Source organism: Mesoplodon densirostris, chromosome 9, assembly GCF_025265405.1.
Source record: "Mesoplodon densirostris isolate mMesDen1 chromosome 9, mMesDen1 primary haplotype, whole genome shotgun sequence".
In the NCBI taxonomy this organism is placed as follows: domain Eukaryota; kingdom Metazoa; phylum Chordata; class Mammalia; order Artiodactyla; family Ziphiidae; genus Mesoplodon; species Mesoplodon densirostris.
In genome coordinates, this window is record NC_082669.1 from 100,399,575 (window position 1) to 100,424,422 (window position 24,848).

Genomic DNA, 24,848 nt, shown 5'->3' on the forward strand with positions numbered 1-24,848 from the left:
CTAAGAGTTTGCATGCCACAACTAAGACCCGACGCAGCCAGACAAACAAACAAATAAATAAATATTTTTTTTAAAGTTCGTCTTTTAAGTATACCACTCATTTTTCAATTACACTATTTGCTCATAGGATTACTGTATGACTTTGACACTCTACAGCATATGCTTTTATTTTCAATTAATAAAAGGTATCCAATAGTTTTTAACCCATGCTTTTTTTTTTTTTTTTTTTTTTTTTTGCGGTATGCGGGCCTCTGTTGTGGCCTCTCCCGTTGCGGAGCACAGGCTCCGGACGCGCAGGCTCAGTGGCCATGGCTCACGGGCCCAGCCGCTCTGCGGCATGTGGGATCTTCCCGGACCGGGGCATGAACCCGTATCCCCTGCATCGGCAGGCGGACTCTCAACCACTGTGCCACCAGGGAAGCCCAACCCATGCTTTTTAAAAAAAAAAATACATGTAACACAAAGCTTGCCATTTTAACCATCTTTCAGTGTACAACTCAGCAGCATCAAATACATTCATGATGTTGCACAACCATCACCACTACCTATTTTCAAAAGTTTTCATCACCCCTAACGGAAACGCTGCACCCGTTAACTCTCTGCAAGAACCCTCCATGGCCCCTCTCCTCAGCCCCTGATAAACTCTAATCTGCTTTGTCTATGAATTTTCCATTCAAGATATTTCATGTTAAGTAGAATCACACTATTTTTGTGTCTGGCTTATTTCACTTAGCATAATGTTGTTAAGGTTCATTCGTGCTGTAGAATGTATCAGAACTCCATTCCTTTTTATGGCTAAATAATATTCCATTGCATAGATATACCACATTTTGTTTATCCATTCATCTATCAATGGACACTTGAGTTGACACTTTTGGCTACTATGAATAATGCTGCGGTGAACATCAGCAAACAAATATCTGAATCCGTTTTCAATTCTTTGGGGTACAACATACCTAGGAGTGGAACTGCTGGGTCATATGGTAATTCTATGTTTAACTTTTTGAGGAACCACCATAGTGTATTCTACAGTAGCTGCACGATTTTACATTCCCACCAGCACTGTATGTGAATTTCTCCACATTCTCACCATCACTTGTTACTCTGTTTTGTTTTGTTTTAATTACAGCCATCCTAATTAGGTCTCAAGTGGTAGCCCATGTTTTTGCTTTGCATCTCCCTAAGGATGCTGAGAATCTTTTCAGGTGCTTACTGACCACTGGTATATATCTGTCACGAGGCGTCGTCCCTATGTTTCCTTCTAAGGGCTTTATTAAGTCCATATTAAGTCATGAAGTTTGGGATTTCATACCTCAAGCAATAGGAAATCATTCAAAAATCAACATGGCGGGGGAATGAGTAAAGCTAGCTATGCTTTAGTCCTGGTCCTGCTTCCCAAACCATGAACGTCAATCTAATGCTGACCCATGTTCACAGACAGGGATCTTAACATTGGCAGGCATTCTAAACGAAAAGAAACTCCTTGAAATGCTAATTACAATCTACCCATTTGATTAATAAGGAAAACATTAGCTGGGAAGGAAAACTTAAAATACAGTAATTTCAGAAAAGGATGCCCAATACCCCTTATATGAAGACATCTGAACATGTGGCCAACAGCATTTTTTTAGTTCCTACTCCAGAACACATTTCTCCTACCTTTGCTAAGTTTGTTTTTCCTTTAGTCTCAGAATCAAATATGCTAACACACTGATCCTACAAATCATTCATTCTACAATCATTCCACAAACATCTGAATGTCTACTGTGTGCCAGGCACCGCTCCTGGTACCAGGGCTACAGTAGAACACAAAACAAATAAAATGCTGCCCTCGTGAAGCTCACCTTACAGTGGGAGACACAGACATTAACAAATAAATGTGTAATATATGGCTGGGTGGAGACCAGCATTAAGATGGTGTATCTCCCTCAGTATTTGTTCTTGCATTAACCACTAGCAGTTGGGTACCACTGATCCACCCCCATTAAGCAGCAATCTTCAAGGCCATTTAATGACCTCAATGTCAAAACTACCAGCCTTTTTCCTTCCATTCTCTTTCTCCTGACCTCTCTACCTCTATGATCTGAGTAATACACCTCCTCAAATTCTGGCTTCCTGTTTCTGTGACCATTGGGCATCCTCTGAGGTTCTGCCTATATTTTCTTTCCCCATTAAACATCACATCACTTCCACGGTTTCAACCATTTTATCCCTGCAGTTGATTCTCAAATCCACATTTTGCAAAATTAGCACTCAACGACCTAGAGTAGTACACCCTAGGAGAGGCATGACTCCTGACTGTCCCAGAGAAGGGATGCCTCTCTGAAGCCGAATGTAAGCAAAAAAGATCGATTTGAATAGTTCTGATTACCTAGAGTAGGCCCATCTTAGCCCAGAAGATCTCAAACTTTAGAGTGCATAAGAATCACCAGGAAGGCTTGCTGAAATACAGGTCCCCAGGCTCTCACTCAGCAAGTCTACAGTAAGCTTAGTGTTCGGTACTTTAATGAACCCCCAGATGATTCTGGCATAAGACATTTATGAACCGCCTTTTGAGACACAGTTGTAGGAAGCAGGGTAAGCAACTCAGGGCAGCTGCAGAGTCCGTGGCAATTTCTGGCAGGGATCCATGGGAAGAATGTGTGTACGTGTGTCTGGTAGGGGGAGAGAGGTAGGGCCTGCATGCCAGGTGTGGGGTAATGAGAAGCATGTGTCTCATGGCCTCCTTGGAGTGCCAAGTTCAGGCTGGAAGAAGGGGGTAGAGGGCTGGGACTGGAGAATCTGTCTTATGAGGTGTTAGCTTCTTTTAAGACAGGAAGAATCTGGAGGTAAAAGTGGAAAGAAGGAACTGATAAATGTAGAGCGACCTTCCACATTAGGTCACATCAGCTGGACCTCAGAGACTAAAAACCCAAGGCTTTCAGTACAGTGCACTACAGCAGACGAGTGCCACCCTACTGTGGCCCAGAGGGCAGGGGTAAACTCTTCCACCGCTGAAGAACTGCCGAACACTCCATGTCAAGCCCTCCCCTGCTCTCTCACCTGGCCCACCGCAGCGCCAATGCTCCCGGTTCCATCAACTATTCCTGTGACGGTCGCCAAGGCCTCAGTGCTGCCTTGGATCAGCTCCTGACGACCCAGGTCCGCAGAAATAGCAGAGCTAATCATATTAGAAGGTCCACCAATAAAAAATCCTGAAGTCATAAACAGAACAGGTTCTTATTAAGACACTATCTGTAACAACGCTAGGAATCTACTGAATAAAGCAAACTCTTAATCCCAGTACTCCAATCAGTATGTTGGAGAGAAACGAAAAGAGGGGAAAAAAATAACCAATAAAAATGGAAACTCCCCCAGATAGTAACATCTTCAAACTAGTTAGCATCCACTTTTCTCTAGAAAATAGAGTGAACACACAGCTTTCTAATCCTGTGAAGTGTGCATGCATTGACAACTAGCTGCACTAGCTTCTCAAATTCTCTTATGGTAGAGGTGCAGCGCAGAGCATCTGACTGCCCAAATTCAACCAAACATATTGAAAAAAAAGAGAGACAGGAGAAAAAGCGATTTCAATGGTGTAGGGGGTTCCATCTGCCACTGCTGCCGGTGAGGCTGTCCAAGGACTGAGCAGGAGTTGGCCCATGTGAATCTGTTCAAGAGGCTGCATCAGTCCCATGTGCCTCATAGAGCAGGAGCAGCTCCCACTAACCTATGATCTCAAGTTTAAAAATAAGAATTCTTCTATAACACGGTCCCTAATTGCACTCAATTGTTTCATCTGGGGCTCAAGTGAAGAAATTCTGACCAATTCCAACACAGGAGGAAAAACTAGCTATACTGGACCTTTTGAAAGTCGGTGGATTGGTTTCCAATGTGGCATCTTCCTAAGCCACTTCCGCAAGTAACATGAGCGGGCGGGGCAGCAATCAAAAAGCTCAGAAAATCTCTGTCAAGAGGGACTGCCTCTGTCACGACAGGACTGAGGAGGTCACACGAGAGCAGAGAAGTAGGGTCTGAAGGAGGCATCTTTCCTTTTACCTTCGGAGCTCTCTATGATTGTGGTTTTAGCATTACTCAAATTGAAGGAGAAACCAGTTTCCTTTTTTTCCTTACAGAGGAACAGTACAGTGAAATGGAGCCTATGCCATACCTGTGACAGCCATCAGAAGCGCATTGATGGACTTATCATTTGGAGAACCTGTGAGGAAAGACACAGACACAGAACAATGATCTGAGGAGCGCATTACGTGTGCCTCCACCCAACAGTACACGCAGATCTGGGCCTGGATCTCCGTGACCTCACAGATCGCTCCCAGGGATAACAAGTGCATACAGCTCCATCACCACCTCCCCCGACTTTTATCTGTAATGTCTGCTTCTTGCTGGTGCTCAAGCTAATGTGACTTCTAAAAGCTTACAGGAGAACTCTACTTCTATCTCAGCAGCATCTTAAGGGACATACACCAAACCTACTAATTACCATCTCTCCTCTTTTGAAATCTTGTCCCTTTTATTGTTTTATTGGCTCTAATGCTGCCACTCTGGAGCCTACCCTTGAACAAAGCATATACACTCCCAAGCAAGCTTTTAAACAAACCAACAAAGCAAAAGAGATGCCAGTTTCCTCCCCAACACAAATAAAACTATGTGATACTTTTAGCGGCATTTACAAAGGTCCCATATTATGCCTTTGTGGCTGGTCTCAACTACCCGCCCAGGGTTGATCACTGACTCAAGGCAAATAAATGCCTGAGTCCTAAGAGATGAGGAAAACAGGTTAAGTGCAAGGGAATACTCACGACTATATCCAACGAGGGACCCGACGGCCAGAAGCAGACTGAGAGCTAACACCGGGGCTCTCTTCTGTAGCACATCAGAGATGAAGCCTTGCAGAGTTCCACCTTCAAGCACAAAGAGTGAAACTCGATCAAAATTTCTAATTTAGCTCAGTTACCTGACTCTTGCTTACCACATACCCTCCACCTGCGATCAGGATCCTAACACTGGTCTATCCAAAAAGAGAGCTGGCTCTCCTCAAAAATTTCCTCCGTAATTTCCTTTCAGAAAGGTTACCTGACTATTAACTGCCATGATGGCTGATGGGGACGGGACACCACAAATAAGGGAATATCATCAAAACTACCCCACTGTTCCTTGCTGTTTTTCCTTCTCCAACCAGCTGTGAAGGCTTTTCCTGCTTTTTATTTTAAAAGATAATTAAGGACTGTGCTTCATCGGCTATTAGTAGTAGTGAACATAAATATTCACTAAAATTGAATGCAGCAATCATGGTTTGGTAATAACTAATAGGTCAAGACGTTTAAAAGAAGTGATGTGGATCCTTGAAGCACCGCAGTCACATTTAGATGCAGTCCTACTTGGAGTCTAGGGGCAATGGGACACCTGGTACACCCTCATCAGAAGTACGTGCAAGTCTAAAGGCAGCAACCTCACCTTTGGCTCTGGATCTAAGAATAAGGACACACAAGTTCAAATACAGCAACAGGATATCACCTAAGGATACACTGTGCTTTCATGCGCTCAGGGCAGTTTAGTCTTCCCACACTTCTAAATGTAAACATTACAAAAAGGATATTAAGGTTCTGCCATAGCCATATAAGCAGCACCCACTAACATGCAACCGGTACGTCTGTCTGATTTTAAAGTTTCCTACTTCCTTGTTTACACTTCCAGTTAGAGCAAAAAGTCACTGTTTAAAATCTGCTGTGTACAATGAAGCAACTGCAAAACAAAAAAATTCATCCCTGCTATTAGTCCTACCTTTATGATCTGACAATCAATACACTAAGCTAGTATGTTTCCCTTCTCTGGCTGCAGTGTGGTATATAAAATGAACACATTCACATCCTAACTTGAACCTCTGACATACAATTTGCTTTACAGCTAAGCTACTGCTGAAGGTGTACAAAAGGGTTACACTTAAAGAGATCAGAGAGAGACAACCCTGCACTTCCCAAGACAAAAGAACTGATCCATCAACAAAGGACTGAGAAAAAAGAGCCCTATAAATCACAGGGCTGCCATAGGCTAGGTCTTCTTTTCTAAGGACTTTTTTGTTGTTGTTGTTGTTGTTAAGACTTTGGCTATTTACTCGTAGGACAGTTTAGGAAAAATAGCTGTGGAGTAAGTAATAAAACTTTAAATGATGCCAGATTTCATAACCCAGTAAAATATGATTAGTGACTAATTCTTATTACAGAAAAAGATGTATCACTGGCCTTACCTATAATTCCTCCAACATCGTACCAAATGGACAGCTTGTCGGCTTCAGCCTCCTTCCATCCGAAGTTATTACTCAGATAAAAGGGCAACCAGAAGAAGAAGGAGTAATTCACTAACTTCAAGCAGGCATAGGCCAGTGAATACTGTAAGAAAAACATCCAACTACCAGTAAGGAACAAACGGCACAACATAACTACCATTTACATGTCATTAAACAACAAAACAAAACAGAGGGGTTTGGGGCGAATAGTACCTGATTTTCAAATTAAATGTTCCTACAAATTCCTATTTGCCTGACTTTACCTAGTCTCCCTCTTCTCTTCATCCCCGCTTAGCGCCTAGAAAGTCAGTACAGTAGGCCTTGGGATAAAAAACACATAGGACTACTCCTTAATTGTCCCCCCACTTTCTTCTTTCAGTTCTCTGGTAGAAGCAAACCAGTGTTTTGAACCTGCAAGACAGGGCACATACTCATATTTCTTTATTTAGATAAAGATAAAAGGTATTCATGCCACTGACTAGCACTAACCATAAGCAAACGGATCCAGTAACATCACAGCCTTTATTGCAAGCAGCCAGACTTTTTTGGTTCTACTTCCTGTGAAGTTAACATCATGGACAATGCAAAGCAATGGGACTGGACTACGGTTCCAAGGTCTAAGAAAAGCATCAACATGAAAACTACTTTCACGCTGTAGTTTCCACAAGCTTTGAGTCAAAAATGAAAGAACAGGATCGTCATGGGTCTTGTGGCTCTAGGTTGAGGAATGAAAGTTACAGCTGCCTTAAGATGGCAGCGGGGCTGAGAATCCTATATTCAACACATTATTACCAGGAAATCCTGACATTTAGCATCAAAGGAAAAAGGGGGAGGAACAGGGAGACTGACTTCAAAGGGTGTCTGGCTAGTATATTCTTTTCCCTGGAGCTGCCAGTTATTCCCTAGGTATCACTTGTTTTAAAGCAGCTTCCCAGGCAGGGCAGCAGCCACCCCCTAGAGAGCCAAATCCCAATCATGAGTGCATTTTGTCCAGACAGCCTGCCACAAAGACAAAGGAATTAAGTTAACTGGATTTCCTTTACACCCTGCCCGTGGCAGGGAACAATAGCTTGTGAAACACAAAGCAATAGCAAAAGAGAGCCATGTTTAGTCACAACAAATCTAAGTTCTGTCTCAGAAATTAACCTATTACCAGCAGAACATTTTAATAACTACTTTAAAAAATACTGATCATTAGCGTAAGAACAGGCCCAAAGGAACTTGCATTTCCCTTGTATTACACATCATCTTTTGGTTGAAGACTTGTGGGAACTTACACTTAAATTTTAACTCACGCCTAAACTATGTTGTTTGTAAATGTCAGTTCTCTTAGCTTGGGGGCAGGTAGAAGGGAACTGCAAAGTATGAAATGGGACGACCTGCAGACTCTGCATTTACTGAGGGGTCACGTTCATAAAGCACCATTGAACAATAAGATAAAAAAGGTGCTTATTCACAATACAATAACCCAGCATTACAGACCCCAGGGAGGACTGGTAGGCTTTCTGTCCATAGGAAGGGGAACTGAGACACCAGGACGGGCTGAGTGACTTACCCCAGGCCGAGTTAATGGGTAAGCTGGCAACATAACCTAGGCCTCTTAACTTCCACTCCCACGCTAGAGCGCCCGAAACACCAAGACAGAAAAACTGCAGCAGAAGGGATTCAGTTTAGACATTAGGAAAAAACCTAACTGTAAAGGTTGCGGAAACACTGGAATGCATTACCAGGAAATACTGTGGAGTATTCTGCTCTGGACCTTTTAACAGAAGGGCAAACTTTTTTCCCCTAGAATAGTAAGAATATAGGCAAATCAAACAGACTTAATGAACCATTCAAACCTCTCTTGGGCTATTTATAATTCTATAAGACTTCAACAGGTCAAAAGGTATATATTTTAAAATATCAGTTTTGCCTTCTTACTCGAAGGCTAGACCACAGTCAGCAAATTCCAGCTCATGGGCCAAATACGGCCAGGCCCGTTTGTTCCATATCGTCCATGGACTCCTTTCCTCTACTGAGTTGAGCGATTGTGGCAGAGACTGTATGGTGCCCCCAAAGCTGAAAACATTTACTAACTGGCTCTGCACAGAAAAGGTTTTTTGCCAAACCCTGCATTAGATTTCAGATGAAACTTCAAGTGGTGCCAATACAGAAACAAACTGAGGGCCAATATTCGCTATTCCTCTGAACATATACTCCTAAAATAAAGTCTCAGAGAGAAGCAAAATACTTCAAGATACTTTATCCCAGGCAGAGTTACTATTCAGGCTATAACATCTCACTGGCTGTGGTGAGGAGATTTGAACAGGCTTTACCGCTATAACTCCGGGAAGGCAACAAGCCTGGTAAAAGCTTATTGCCTTGACTTGGGTAATAGTCTTGTCTTCTTGGATTGAATAATTAGGCTCAGCTTCATCTTCATTTTCAGCACCACTAATTAATGGCCTGTGCGAGTCTTCTTCAAAATTTTCTTCAGCCTCAGTACCTGGGAGACCTATAACAAGAGTGACAGCCATGTTTATAGAGGGCCCTCCAGGTGCCCAGCACTGGGCTAAGTGCTTTGCATGCATCATTACTTACAGGGTCCATGTTATTTTTATTTCCATTTTACAGAAGCAGCTACTAAGGTTCAGAGTCCAAGGTCAATTAAGGTCACACAGCTAATGAGCCACAAACCCAGGCCTCTAATTCTCCTTGACCTGGCTTCAAAGCAAAGCTTTTTCAACTACATCACGGTATCTCTCCTACATAATACCAAAAACACCATTAATTACGTGCTCTTAAACTGACATGTCTCTTTAGTATACTCAAAAGAGAGAAGAATCATGTATCTATCTGCTTCTGTGGTTTCACTTGTACACGTTCTGTATTTAACCCCAGAGAAGTATCACATTAAATTATTTTTATGAAGGAGAAGAAATCTGTCTCAAGAAGTGAAGTTCTAAATCCATCCATGATAATTTCTAGCCAGCATCTCCATTATAAAACCCATTTGCAGATGATGAGTTTTCCCTGAATCTATAAACAGGTGAGCCTCACTCCCTCAAACATTTGCAGCTGTGCCAGGCGAGGACGCAGCCTCAACAGGATACGGACAGCAATACTGATCCTTGAATTCACCGAAAGGAGCTCACAGTTCTCCTAGAAAGGAAGAGATGGGCTGTTCTGGCCACAGGTTTCTCTTTGCCTGTAACAGTAAGACGTTCTGAGTAGAAGAGTAGCTTCTCACCAATTTCTTCGGGTGATACCAAGAGTCCAAAGAAGATGATGATCCCACCAGCAAACTGCACAGCCGCCGTCACCAGAAAGGCATACTGGAGGGGGAAGGGAAAGGTGCTCCTGACGCATCTGAGATGCTCATTAAAGGCACATTCATTAGAGGCACACGGCGGGAGGACGGGGCGACTGGAAAGGAAATGAGCGCTGAGCGCCTAGCCTGTGCCAGGCACTGAGCTAAGTGTTTTACTTGTGTTTTCTCACAAGTTTTTCCCAGTGACTCTATGGGACTCAGAGAGGATAATTAAGGTCCACTGGACACTGAGTGGTACTATTACGATCATGAAATCAGAACTAGCCCCCCAAATAATACTCCTTACACCACTCGGCCTCCTACAAAAGACAGTATCTGCTCTCAAAGATATTTTCCAGTTGAGGGGATTAAACAGTACACAAAATAATAGTATAAGGCAGCATGCAGCTGATAAATGAGAAGGCCCAGTCCTAATAGGAAACAAACAGAGGAACTGAATTCAGAAGAAGGAAACAGCTAAAGAGGTTGAAGGAGGGAGACAATGCTTTAGGGAGCAGCTGAAAATCACAGCAATTGACCATCTTTCCTGGCACGGCTGAGGCAAAGGCACCAGGTGGGAGGGAGATGGAAAGCCTTCTGCATGGCGGGAGCTGAGGGCTTCTGCTGGGAGTAACAGGGAAGAACACTGACTTGGAAAGGTGCTATCCAGATGAAAGACTCAAGAGCCAGGCTGCATCGCTGAATATTATTTTATTTAAGAGTGGAGCCTGATGCAGATAGACAGGTGACAAAATTAGTTTTTCCAGAAGTCAAATCTGGGAGCAGCACATAGGGTGAACTGAAATTCCCGTCTGTGCCAATTAGTGCAATCCAGGTGTGAAGCTAAGAAACCTGGGAAAAGGTGAATGTGAACACAGGAAGGACTTCCCAGTGGCCCTAACTAGACCAGAATTCTTCAGGGACCGAACACTTGGCGAGCAGCTTAAAAATGTATCTGCTTTTCAAAAGAGCAATTTACTTTTAATTATTAGGGTTGTGAACAGGCAATAGGTTGACATGATTCAAGCAACAAAAAAGTAGAAGATGTATAGTTAAACCCTCCCTCCCATCCCTTCTCCCAGCCATTCAATTCTCATTTTTCCACATATAAGCACTGTTATTTCATTTTTACTTTCCAGAGATTGTTTTGGAAACATACAAGCCAATACAATGGATACGCTTTAATTCTTCCTTCATTTCACACAAAGGGCAGCATTCAACACACTCGGTTATGCACCCTTGCTTTCTTCACTTAACACACCACTGAGCTGTTTCCCTGTCAGGACATTAGGGCTGCATAATTCTATTTCACAGCTGCACAGCATTCCACTGAATAGGAGTTCCTTGGTATAACTATTTCCCTTTCGGTTGATATCTGTTACCAATCTTTTGCTGTTACAAATAATGTTGAAGTAAGTAACCTCGTAGATGTATCTCTCTGTACATGCCGAAGTATATTCACCAATGGGGTTAATTCACAGCTGTGGCACTGCTTGGTGAGAGCCATTATAATTTTGATAGACCGTAGTGACCCCAAGAGGGGTTAGTTACTCTCCCATCTGCAATGCCTGTCCTGTCACATCCTCATAAACACGTTACCAAACTTTTGGGGTTTTACCAATCTAATAAGTATACGGCGTCACTTCTTTTCTTTTTTTTTTTTTTTTTTACAGTGTAGTTTTAATTTGCATTTCTCTGCCGACTGACACCTAAACTCCGTAAGGGTAGAGATTTTTGTCTCTTGGTCAGGGCTCTATTCTTTACTGCCTTGGGGCACTTAGAGGAGCTTAAAAATATTTACTGAATGAATGAATAAATTCTGAGTGAAGGGGAATACCCTGTCGTATGTTTACAAGCCATTTCCATTTCCTTTTCATGAACTACACATTCAAATCCTTTACCTTTCTGTGTGTTGGTCTTTTTCTTATCAATTTCTGGGCATTCTTTATATATTAAGGAAATTAGCTCTTTAACTGTAACATGAGTTGCAAATACTTTTCCCCAACTGATATGTCTTTAGATTTGGCTGTTTTTCCATGACTACTTTTTTAACGTGTCTGAATTTACCAAGAGTTTGTCCCCTCTTAATACAAACCTTGCCCCACCCAGACATAGCTCTAGGTCATTTTAAATGGTCACAGGAGTATTTCCTAAAATAGAAAATATATTTATATACTCAAGAAAAAGCTAGAAAGAAACACCTACCTCATAACCATACTGCAGAACGGAAGAAGCTAGACATGCTCCCAAAATATTGCCCACTGAGGCACAGGCACTCCAGAGACCAAAAACAACTCCTCGTCTAGGATGGGAACAGTGCAAAACAGAAGACAATAGAATCAGAAGGGATTTTGTGTGCAGTTCAAATACAAAATGGCCAAAACAGTGCAGGTTCGCATTACAAAGAATCAATATTCTATTTTAACGTTTTTTTTAAAGTACACCCAAATGGCAAAACATCAGGTAGGTCTCGTCTAACTTTAAGATTTTATTATAAGTTCAATTTGGGGCTCACTGAAAAACACCATTAAGAGAATTTAAAAAGACAAGCCACAGATTGGGAGAAACTATTTGGATATCACTTATCTGACAGAACACTTGTCGCTGGAATATAAAGAACTCTCAAAACTCATTAAGGTGAAAAACAGACAACGCAATAAAATGTTAAAGAGTATAAATCTACAATAATCAAAAATACAAAGTTTCTGAAAAAGGGGCAAAAGATTTTAATAAATACTTCACACACACAAAAAATAAGATGCGAATTCCCTGGTGGCGCAGTGGTTAAGAATCCGCCTGCCAATGCGGGGGACACGGTTTGAGCCCTGGTCCGGGAAGATCCCACATGCCGCGGAGCAACTAAGCCCGTGAGCCACAACTACTGAGCCAGCGCTCTAGAGCCCACAAGCCACAGCTACTGAGCCCACGTGCCACAACTACTGAAGCCTACGTGCCTAGAGCCCATGCTCCGCTACAAGAGAAGCCACCGCAATGAGAAGCCCGTGCACTGCAACGAAGAGTAGCCCTGCTCACCACAACTAGAGAAAGCCTGAGTGCAGCAACAAAGACCCAATGCAGCCAAAAATTAAAATAAATAAATAGATAAATTTATATTAAAAAAACAAAAAAGAATCCGCCTGCCAATGCAGGGGATATGGGTTCAATCCCTGATCCAGGAAGATCCCACGTGCCACGGAGCAACTAAGCCCGTGCGCCACAACTGCCTGTGCTCTACAGCCTGCAAGCCACAACTACTGAGCCCGTGTGCCCTAGAGCCCGTGTGCCACAACTACTGAGCCTGCGTGCTGCGACAAGTGATGCCCACACGCGTAGAGCCCATGCTCCGCAACAAGAGAAGCCACCGCAATGAGAAGTCCACGAACCGCAACCAAGAATAGCCCCTGCTCACCGCAACTAGAGAAAGTCCGCACGCAGCAATGAAGATCCAACACAGCCAAAAAATTTAAAAAATAAAAAATAAATAAGATGAAAATAAGCACATGAAAAGATGCTCAACATCATCAGACATTAGGGAAATGCAAATTAAAACCACAAGGAGGTATCACTACACACCTACCAGAATAGCTAAAATCAAAACACACTGAGCATACCAAGTGCTGGCAAGGATGTATAGCACCTAGAATCCTTATACTCTGCTGGTGGGAATGTAAAATGGTGCAACCACTTTAGAAGAAATTGTTGTGGCCTCTCCCGTTGCGGAGCACAGGCTCCGGACGCTCAGGCTCAGCGGCCATGACTCACGGGCCCAGCCACTCCACGGCACGTGGGATCCTCCCGGACCGGGGCACGAACCCGCGTCCCCTGCATCGGCAGGCGGACTCTCAACCACTGCGCCACCAGGGAAGCCCGCCAGTTTCTTAAAAAGATAAACACACACCTATCATATGATCCAGCCATCCTACTCCAAGGTATGTATCCAAGGGAAATGAAAGCATATGTCCATACAAGGATTCGTGAACAAATATTCACAGTAGCTTTACTAGTAAAAGCCGAAAACTAAAAGCCTGAATGTTCACCAATAGGTGAACAGATAAACTGTGATATAATGGATGACTCCTCCTCAGCTATAAAAAGGAATGAACTATCAATGCAGACATGAATTAATCTCAACATTACTGTGCCCAGTGGAAGAACACAGTCAAGAAGACATACTGCATGATTCCATTTATATAAAATTTTAGAAAATTCAGATTAAAGTGACAGAAAGCAAATCAGTGGTTGACTGGAGATGGCAGTGGGAGGGAGGAATTACCAAGGGGCATGAGGAAACTTTGGGGGTGATGGATATGTCATTATCTTAATTGTGATGATACTTTTACAGGTGCATGCATGCCAAAACTCATCCAGCTGTACCCTTTGAACATGTGCAGCATATTGTATACCTCAGTAAGGCCATCAAAAAAAAAAATGGATATGTGGATGAAGAATCTGTGGAAGGGAAACTAGCTATTACAATAGTCCTGGAGAAAAACAACTAGCTCTGGACATCGGCAACGCCAGTAGGGCTGCTGAAGAAAGAAAAAGACAAAAAACAAAAGAGCAGTTAAGAAAAATTAATTTTTTTAACGTTTAAATTTGTGTATTAGGACTTCCCTGGTGGCGCAGTGGTTAAGAACCCACCTGCCAATGCAGGGGACATGGGTTCGAGCCCTGGTCCGGGAAGATCCCACATGCCACGGAGCAACTAAGCCCATGCGCCACAACTACTGAGCCTGCTCTCTAGAGCCCGCAAGCCACAACTGTTGAGCCCATGTGCCACAACTACTGAAGCCCACACACCTAGAGCCCGTGCTCCGCAACAAGAGAAGCCACCGCAATGAGAAGCCGGTGCACCGCAACGAAGAGTAGCCCCCTGCTCGCCGCAACTAGAGAAAGCCTGCGCGCAGCAACAAAGACCCAACACGGCCAATAAATAAATCAGTCAATCAATAAATATTTTTTAAAAGTATGTGTTACATTTTAAAAAATAAAATTAAAAAATAAATTTGTATTTTATTCTACTTAATACATATTAATAACACACGGTGTTAGGTCTAGGTTTTTCAGCTCTTTCAACATTTTTATAACCTCACTGAGACAGAAGGAATCTTAGAAATGAACAGGTAGACAACATTTAACAGTGAAAGATAAAGTCTTTTCAGAAGTCCCAGCTCTGCCACTTCCAGCTGGGTGATCTCCAGCAAGGCCCAGCCCAGGCTCAGGGCTGTCATCTGGAAAGCACTGTGCTCCTCAAAGGACTGAGCGCAGTGACACAGTGGCCAGTTTGGGCCTGCAAGGGTGTAGCTACTAGTACTACCTGCCTCCATGTGTTTTAAAAAACTGTGACCCCGGCAACGGGAGGAGGGACCCGACTCAGCCAAGGTAATAGCTTTCCAAGGCAACGACCTCAGTGGATCACTTAATTCCCCAACTTTTTTCACTTGGAAATCAAATGATTTGAACTAGATAATCTCTATGTTCTCCCCAGTGTGAAAAGGCCCCAAGCCTCTAAAACCTAAAACCTACCAAGAGCGTCCTAGAGGGTCTGAATAACGCTGGCTGACCAAAGACATGATTTCAGAAGAAACTGGCTGGAAACGACTGTGACTTTAAGTTATCATCGTTTTATTGGTACTTCATGGTTTATTGTTGCATTTCACAGGAAGAGTCACTGTGTGTCAGGCAATGCATCATCGATTTCACTTACTAGTGTTATTTGCTTAAAAACAAACTGTCTTACTTTCAAAAGTAAACTGTTAATGGCTTTCTTGACTTTGTTGTCTTTGTGACTGAGCCAGAGAAATAATCAAGAGGTCAGCCTACCCAGTCACTGCCACCTACCACCGAGTGTCACCCAATTTATAAAAGTTCAGATAAGGATTATCTCAAAATGATACATGTCAAAGTGATTATCTTTGAAGTGACAGTATTTCAGGTGGTTTTGCCTTTATTTCTCTGTGTTCATTTATATTATCTGGTTTGGCTACAATAATCAAGTAACCTTTGTATAATTTTCAAAAATCATGCTTGGAAAGAAGTTATGTTAAAAATCTTAATAAAAATAAATAACACACAAGCACACAGCATCTCCTACTCCAAAAGAAAACTAAAGTATCCCAGGGGAATGAGTACCTCCGAAAATCAATTGTTAAACCAGTGACACCAGAGTTGGAAAGAACTGGAAATCACTAGCACACTGAACATAATCAGAGCATTCTCATTAAGCGGTGCTGATTCTAACCACAAGGCATTTTACAGGTGAACTTTCACAACAATACAGAGATCGTTAGCCAGCAAGCACCTCTACTACTATGAGACTGGGGAAGCTGGAAAACCGAGGGGAGTTGGTCAAAGCATGCACTGATCACCGCGGCGGGTGGATAATGCCTGCTGTGTCCACTGGTCCCTGTGTAAAAGAGTAAACGAACAAAAAACATAGGGCCATCGATGAAATAAATGTGCATCTCACAACACAAAAATATTTATCCAGGACAAATGAAAGAAATCCAAATTAACAGTATTCCCAAAGGCAGAGTGTCATAAACAATGATGAACAACAAAGGCAGAGTGCCACAAGCAACAATAAACAACAAAGCCAAGTCTCTGGGTAGCTCAACTTATTTTCCATCCTGTAAATTAAGTATGGTTCTTCTTGAGTGGCAGTAGGTGCCCATCCTCAAGCCATGGCCCCCGCCACACACACACAAACTCACATACAACTGATAAGTACTTAAAGGTTTATGGGGAAAATGGCCCACTTAACTAAGCCCCAAAGTTTGGCATTCTTCATCTGCATCTTCCTTTTTTTTTTTTAAAGGGAACTTTTTATTTATTTATTTATTTGTTTGTTTGTTTTTGGCTGCATTGGGTCTTCGTTGTGGCGTGCAGGCTTTCTTTCGTTGTGGCGACCAGGGACTACTCTTTGATGCAGTGTGCAGGCTTCTCGTTGCAGTGGCTTCTCTTGTTGTGGAGCATGGGCTCTAGAGTGCGCGTGCTTCAGTAGTTGTGACTCGCAGGCTCAGTAGTTGTGGCGCACGGGCTTAGTTGCTCCGCGGCACGTGGGATCTTCCTGGACCAGGGCTTGAACCCGTGTCCCCTGCACTGGCAGAAGGATTCTTAACCACTGTGCCACCAGGGAAGCCCCATCTGCATCTTCCTGAAGCCTTTGCTCTGTGACCTTATTAGGGCAAGCCCTATGGATAACTTCTGGCCTCAGTTTCCTTATCTTTAAGAAGGTTAAACTAGATCACTGAGTCTCAAAAAAAGGGAAAGCAAAACCCACAGGAAGATACATGATGAGATGGCACGTGAGATTTCTGTTATTATGGTGTGTTATTTATGTTCTCTAAAGGGAAGATTTAAAAAAAAAAAAATTTGAGACGTACGGCCTTAGCCACACTCAAAATCTGACCATGGCCAGGAGACTGCTGTGAATGAGTCCCACAGGCTAGACCATCTCTAGGGTCCACATTATTTCCAATGTACTTTGACATGAAACCTCCTCTCCCGGCTGCTCTAAACTTTCTAAAATAGAGGGAAGACGTGGGTGGTGCCGAAGGGATCAAGTGCATTGACTCTGACAAGTCTTGAACAATCCCCTATTAAAACTACTTAAGTAGAGAAATGAAAGAAGGAGGAAGTGGCATACCCAGTTTTCCCAAACCAGTTGCCCATAACAGCAACGACGCAGGGCCAACCAGTGGACTGCAGCAGGCCATTCACGATCCACAGGCTGCAGTATAGCCCCTTGTTGTAGAAATGCAGCCATTCTGTGAGAGTGCCAAAGACGAACACCTTAAAGAAGAAGAAAGAAAAAGACACATGTAACATCCGCGTGGACACCCTGACTAAAGACCCTATGTGAAAGATACAGTCAATGTCTGAGGCCTGAGAGACGTGTGGCCGACTCTTCAGATGCTCCCGCCCGGAGCAGCGCTCAGTGAGACCACCGCCAAACCACCCCCACCAGAGAGGCAGAGACGGCAAAGAGCGTAAAACGCAGTGAGGACCATCCTTCCAACCTGCGTCTTCAACCCTAAAAGGTTAAGTCCCCATTGTTGGACCTCTTTTTACATCTATTTCCCTTTCCTCTTGTTTATGGAAGACAGCTCTGGGGACTACCTGACTTCACATGTTTAAATATCGTTAGAACAGCCCAGGCACATCATGCAGACCAGAAAGCGCCAGCTGTTATTAACACCGTGCCTAATAAGTGCATTGGCGTAACTTGTGATTGGCTCAATCATTTGGTGGCATTCATCAAAGGACTGCTTTTTTCCAGGCATTCTGCTCGGGGTGGGCACTTTATTTGTAGTCAGACTCCTTCGGGAATATTTGGCATGGGTTTCAAAATGGTAGGTCTAATACTGTATGATTCCAGTTATATGACATTCTGGAATGAGCAAAACTATAACGACAGAAAAACAGTCAGTGCCTGCCAGAGGCTGGGGACAGAGGGAGGGTGGCAGTTACACAACTATACTCATTTGTCACAATTCAGGAGTATACGCTAAAAAGGGTGACTTTAATGAGTTTATGTACATACTTCAATTTTTCAAAAAATGTAAACAAAAAACAAACAAGAAAGTATGCATACAGGTTTAAAAATAGTATGTATATATGTGTGGGTGAGCAGCTTGGGATTAAATAAAGTGCTTCAATCTCTGAAATAGAAAAAGAAGTTTTTCCCCATACACAAATGGCAGACGTTGAAAAACAATAATAGAGTCTAACTGAACTCCATGCTTTCATTCAATCAACAAAAATTTATCACCAGATGCTTGTAAGCAAACAAAGATGAATCAAATATGGATCTTGCCCTCTAGAGCACTTAATACACCAGGCACTGTTCCAAATGCCCCACACATAGTAACATACAGAACCCTCACTGCAACCCCAGGTGGAGGTATTCAAGAGGGGAGGCTAAAGCACACAGAAACTGTAGCTGGAAACTCCCGGGGAAGGACTGAAACCCAGGCGGTGCAGGTCTGGGGAAGTCTGTGGTCTTAATCACCCCACTGCAGGCTCCTGGGGAAAGCAAGACTGACACAGAAATAAGCAGGCTGAGCAGCAGACAAGAGAAGTGCCTTCAAAGAAATCCAGGCACGGGAGCTCAGGACAGGGAAGGATGACTTCCAGGAGTGGGGCTGGTAAAGTAAGCCATAATGAAACAAGAGTCATTTGGCCAATGACTTGAAGGAGACGCTGAGTTATACTATCAAGAGCTGAACAGAGGCATTCAAGGCAGGAAGAACAGCAGGAACAATAGCCGTGAGGTAGAAGGGAGCAGGATATGTTAGGGCCACAAAAGGTACTGATAGTTTGATGTGGGAGAGCAGAGAGGTGAAGCACAGGACGGACATGACTGTAGAGGCGGGCTGGGACCAGGTTCTCGGGGGCACTGGATGCCAGGCGAGTTGTGCTTTGATTTTGCTGGTGACTGAGAATCAAGCAAGGGGCATGACTGAAGTCATACTTTAAGGACATACCTAAGCAAAAAGGCACAGAAGGGATTAGAACACTGAAGATTAATTTTTCTATTCTATTCTATATACAGAAGTGGGGGATTGCTTGGAATGTAAAATACCTGGCTGAGATAACAGTAATAGTAATAAGAATAAGAAATAATAGCACCTTTCAACTTACCACTAATGCAGAGGAGCACATGCCAAAAGACAGGACCCATCGCAAATTAAGCCGGTCCCCAACGATGCCACTGATGAAAAGGCCCTAAAAATAAAGCATTTTATTTTATAGCTCTGGATAACAACACAGCCTAGAAAAAGTAAAATGCATTCCAAAGCAAACGAGGCAAACAAAACACAAAAATTAAATCTCCTTCTCATGCCTAGCCTAGCCGTCTAAATCACTTTCACCAACATTTCAAGAAATGACAATCGTTTCTGCACACTATACTGTAAACACTTCATGCACCAAGACAGTACAATTCAGGGCAAATTTCCATTCTATTTGATCCCCTAACTGCCTAAGAGACTGAAAAGAAAAAAAACTTAAAAAAAGAAGAATTCTAATAAAACAAGCACACAAATATGTTTCCTCTTCTAGAAGAGACGAACTCCTAAACATCAGTTACCTGCTTTCCCAAAGGGATTCCTCTTAGCCATTTGCGTTCTGAATTAAGATGTGACGTGTCCTGCAGAACAGGAGCTTCGGGGGCACGTGCACTGCCTGTTTAATCTGACCCTTGGGTTTCATGACATCACGGGGCAAGGAGAGCACGGAGGCAGAGACGATAATCAGGTGAAGAGACGCACAAACGTTCTGCCTCCTGCTCTCCTCCCACTGAGTGGCAGGAATTAGAATGCCGAGATCATGGCAGCAAGGCAGACCAAAGAGCTAAGGGCAACACACTTTAGGTTTCTTCCACAAATATGTAAAATGAATAAATGTCTTGACTAAATACCTCAATTCAGATACAAGTGTTTCTCATAAATTGACTATATTATAAATATAATATAGCTGTATAAATATATCTATATTAGAGTAAATTTAGATGATAAACGGCATAATAAATGTTTCTCCCTCATTATTGTCAAGCTTTCACTACCTCAGAAGAGGCACCCGCAAACGTTAGAGAAGAGTCTATGTTCTATAGCTCCAATTCACATGGTCTTATACTATATATAGTAAGCGCGGGACGGGAGGGGGGGCGGTGGTGAAGAAAATCTCTCAATTATGCTTCAGATTAGGCAACCAATTTATTCTGTATTGCTCCAAAGGTCCACACAATACCTGGCAGTTACAGAAGGAAATGCAGCTCAATATAAAGAGCTATGATCACTGGTTTTTCGTGGCATTTATCTTTTATCTCCTAAACTTATTTAATCCTATAGACAACTATTATCATCATAATTCTGTATCATCATAACTCTATATCATCATAACTCTGTAGGTAAGGAAACTAAATATCAAAAAAAAGGTTAAATTCCATTTTGATACGAAGCTTATCATAGCTAGTTGGTGGTGGTGAGCTAGAGGCTCCATGAGACGACACAGCCTCTTCTAAGGCTGAAAGAGACGCATCACTGGGAGTGCTCCAGCCAAAGCCAAGCGATCCTATATTGGGATTTTGTACAGAAAAGGCTGGTCTGATCATCAGAAAATCTACAAACAACAAATGCTGGAGAGGGTGTGGAGAAAAAGAAACCCTTTTGCACTGTTGGTGGGAATGTAAATTCCCGCAGCCACTATGGAGAACAGTATGGAGGTTCCTTAAAAAAATAAAAATAGAACTACCATATGACCCAGCAATCCCACTACTTGGCATGTACCCAGAGAAAACCATAATTCAAAAAGACACATGTTGGGCTTCCCTGGTGGCACAGTGGCTGAGAGTCTGCCTGCCGATGCAGGGGACACGGGTTTGTGCCCCAGTCTGGGAAGATCCCACATGCCGTGGAGTGGCTGGGCCCGTGAGCCATGGCCGCTGAGCCTGCGCGTCCGGAGCCTGTGCTCTGCAACGGGAGAGGCCACAACAGTGAGAGGCCTGCGTACCGCAAAAAAAAAAAAAAAAAAAAAAAGACACATGCACCCCAATGTTCATTACAGCTCTATTTACAATATCCAGGTCATGGAAGCAACCTAAATGTCCACTGACAGACAAATGGATAAAGAAGATGTGGTGCATATATACAATGGAATATTACTCAGCCATAAAAAGGAACGAAATTGGGTCATTTGTAGAGACATGGATGGACCTAGAGACTATCATACAGAGTGAAGTAAGTCAGAAAGAGAAAAATAAACATTGTATATTAACGCATATATGTGGAATCTAGAAAAATGGTATGGATGAACTGGTCTACAGGCAGAAACATAGACACAGATGTACAGAACAAACGTATGGACACCAAGGGGGGAAAGCAGGGGGAGGGGCATGGGATAAACTGGGAGATTGGGATTGACATGTATACACTAATATGTATAAAACAGATAACTAATAAGAACCTGCTGTATAGCACAGGGAACTCCACTGTACAGTAGAAACTAACACAACGTTGTAAAACAACTATACCCCAATTAAAAAAAAAAAAAAAGGCTGTTCTGAGAAGCTAGGCTAAATGATCCAAGATCTGCTCCAACTGTGTCTGTAAGTTTCCTCTTCAAAGAAAAGAGATTCTAGTAACCGCCCAAATAAACATTTGGAGATTACTTTGGGACTTTCACCCAGCATTTCACATCACCTGCACATTTATACCTAAAAGGCTTTTTTATAACTGGACACTTTTTTTTTTTTTTTGCGGTATGAGGGCCTCTCACTGTTGTGGCCTCTCCTGTTGTGGAGCACAGGCTCCGGACGCGCAGGCTCAGCAGCCATGGCTCACGGGCCCAGCCGCTCCACGGCATGTGGGATCTTCCCAGACCGGGGCACAAACCCGTGTCCCGTGCATAGGCAGGCGGACTCTCAACCATTGTGCCACCAGGGAAGCCCTATAACTGGACACATTTTAAAGATAAACAGTAAGATGCTGGGGAGAAAAGGTCAGACTGCTCCCCTGGGGGTACAGCTCCAGCTATCGCCACCACTGCTCTAATTCGGCAGCCACCATAGACAGTCCCTAAGGCCAGACAGAGACTCTGGCTGCCCGATCCCAGGATACGCCCTCAGCCAGAGCTGGCCCCGGCCGTCCTGGTTCTGCTCCCAGGACAATGCCACCCTCTCGCGGTTCTCCTGCTCCCTCTCAGCCTCCCTGGCCCATCCATCATCTTCCCCACCTCGAAATATTGGAAGCGCCCCAGCCCCGGCTCAGTCTTCCTACCTCCTCCCTGTCCTTATCAACTCTCCTGACCATTTTCATCCAGTCTCATAATTAAAAAAATCATCTATGGGACTTCCCTGGCGGTCCAGTGATTAAGACTCCACACTCCCAATGCAGGGGGTCCGGGTTCAATCTCTGGTCAGGGAACTAGATCCCACATGCATGCTGCAACTAAGAGTTCTCATGCCACAACTAAGGAGCCCGTGAGCCACAACTTAGGAGCCCTCCTGCCGCAACTAAGAAGCCCACGTGCTGCAAGTAAGGAGCCAGCGAGCCACAACTAAGACCCAGCACAACCAAATAAATAAATAAATTTAATAAAAATAAAAAATCATCTATATGTGAAGGGCTCTGAAATCTCCACCTACACTCAGGCCTCTGCTCTTGACAAGGTCCTCCCCGGCCGTCCTACTAACACGACAAACCCCCCACCCCACCCCACCCCGGCCTGGCTCTTTGCCACAGCACTTACCACCTTCGAATACACTCAGTCATTTACTTATTTATAGCATTTTGTTACCATTTGTCTCCCTTAGCTCCCACTCAAGAAGAGAAGCTTAAAAAAGAATATAAGCTTTATGAAGGAAGGGATTTCTCCTGTGATGCTCACTGATGAACTCCCCATCGACTAGAAAAGTACCTGGCACATGCTAGGCACATGCTAGGTGCCCAAAAAATATGTGTCGAATGGAGGAATAGAGGGATGGGAAGGACACAAAATATAAACTCTCCTCAGTCAGCAAATTCAAAATCCCTTGCCAACTTCATAAGGTTTGGAGTAATTCTACATTTTTCCTTAACATAAAAGCCTAGAGTTCTGAGACTTACCACAGCATAGGAGAAGAGGAAGATAGTGTCAAGTGTTCCGAGGAAAAGAGTGGCTTCCTCTGCACTGGGAAACAAATGGTTGCTGCTCCAGATCTGCAGTCACACAAGAACCAGTCAGTCCCACTGGTCCAAAGCACCTTCACACACAACTACCACCCACCCCCGCGTCACAGGGTGGTGATACTGAAAAGAGCAAATCAGCACTCTGTACATAAGGAAACACATATGCAAAAAAGGTCCACAAGGCCAAAATCATTTGCATAACATAAAATGTTATTTGCTTTTTCCCTTTCACTTTTCCATTGATGGTGCAAAAGAGTGGTGGGTAAAACTGTGCCTTAGCACGGATCAAGGCGGTTACACAACTGTACTGTTATATATATATATATATATATTTTTTTTTTTAATTTATTTATTTAGTTTTGGCTGTGTTGGGTCTTCGTTTCTGTGCGAGGGCTTTCTCCAGTTGAGGCGAGCCGGGGGCCACTCTTCATCGCGGTACGCGGGCCTCTCACTATCGTGGCCTCTCGTTGCGGAGCACAGGCTCCAGACATGCAGGCTCAGTAGTTGTGGCTCACGGGCCCAGTTGCTCCGCGGCATGTGGGATCCTCCCAGACCTGGGCTCGAACCCGTGCCCCCTGCATCGGCAGGCAGACCCCCAACCACTGCGCCACCAGGGAAGCCCCACAACTGTACTATTAACCACTGTATTCTTTAATGTCGTGCAGTTTAAAAAAAAAAAACAAAGGCAATTTCACTTAAGAGTGTCCTTGGCACATGCTAGACGTTCAATAAATATTTGTCGAGCAGTAAAAATCACGATTTTATTAAATCTGGCCCCTGAGTACATTTTTTTTTAATATTTCGTGTGATGAAGCAGAAAATATGCATACAGCACTTATGCACACCAAAGTATGATGGCTATCTTGAGAAAACTGTCTGAGCTGCAAGCTGGAATGTCATTTTTACTTGAAAGAGTGACTGACAAACAAACCCTAGTTATTCAGATTTGGGTATTTGGCAGATATTTCCTCAGAAAAGAATGAAATGAGCCTGTCACTTCAAGATCCATTCAAAGTACAAGACAGACAAATGGATCTTAATGCAAGTGTATAAAAAAGTTAATGAATACAGTTTCAGATTCCACATTGTAACTAACCTTTAAGAAATTGCCTCTTGTCAAATTCTCATGTAGCATCAAAGACAAATATCCACAATTAACTAAAAAGGCTATTAAAATACTTCTCCCCTTCCTACTATGTATCTGTGAAAGCCAAATTCTCTTCATATACTTTAAAGGATCAAGCTGCAAGAGACTGAATTCAGAAGCAGACATGAAAACCCACTGTCTTCTACTGAGCCAGACATGAAGAGATTTGCAAAAATGTAAATCAATGCCACTCTCCTTATTAAGTGATTTTTTTCCATTTTGAAAAAGTCATTTTTCACTAAATGTTATTTATGTTAACGTGTTATGGGTTATTTAGTTCATTTATATATAATTTAAAACCAGTGTATTTTTCTTCAATGTCTTGGTTTTAATTTCTAAAACAGTAAGTCTCTATAAATACAAAACCATAGCTCTTTGGGGTCTCCAGACCAAAAAGTTGTTATACTAAATGATTTCTGAGATGGGTTATTATAGAAAATTTGACTTTGGAATATT

The 24,848-nt window shown here is 43.1% G+C and overlaps 1 protein-coding gene across 5 annotated transcripts in view; it reads right to left on the minus strand.

Moving 5' to 3' along the window:
* Positions 1-24,848, minus strand: part of SLC37A3 (solute carrier family 37 member 3) — a 44,318-nt gene that overhangs the window by 3,030 nt on the left and 16,440 nt on the right. For 4 of the 5 annotated variants that reach the window (XM_060108405.1, XM_060108407.1, XM_060108406.1 and 1 more), the window contains exons 4-13: positions 23,183-23,275; positions 19,221-19,304; positions 17,224-17,369; positions 11,781-11,877; positions 9,516-9,600; positions 8,602-8,780; positions 6,245-6,386; positions 4,800-4,901; positions 4,151-4,198; positions 3,043-3,194 (exon numbers count right to left, since the gene is read on the minus strand). In XM_060108405.1, coding sequence (XP_059964388.1) covers positions 3,043-3,194; positions 4,151-4,198; positions 4,800-4,901; positions 6,245-6,386; positions 8,602-8,780; positions 9,516-9,600; positions 11,781-11,877; positions 17,224-17,369; positions 19,221-19,304; positions 23,183-23,275 — 1,128 coding nt within the window. The remainder of the gene's footprint in view (positions 1-3,042; positions 3,195-4,150; positions 4,199-4,799; positions 4,902-6,244; positions 6,387-8,601; positions 8,781-9,515; positions 9,601-11,780; positions 11,878-17,223; positions 17,370-19,220; positions 19,305-23,182; positions 23,276-24,848) is intronic. The other variant, XM_060108409.1, reaches the window with a different exon arrangement.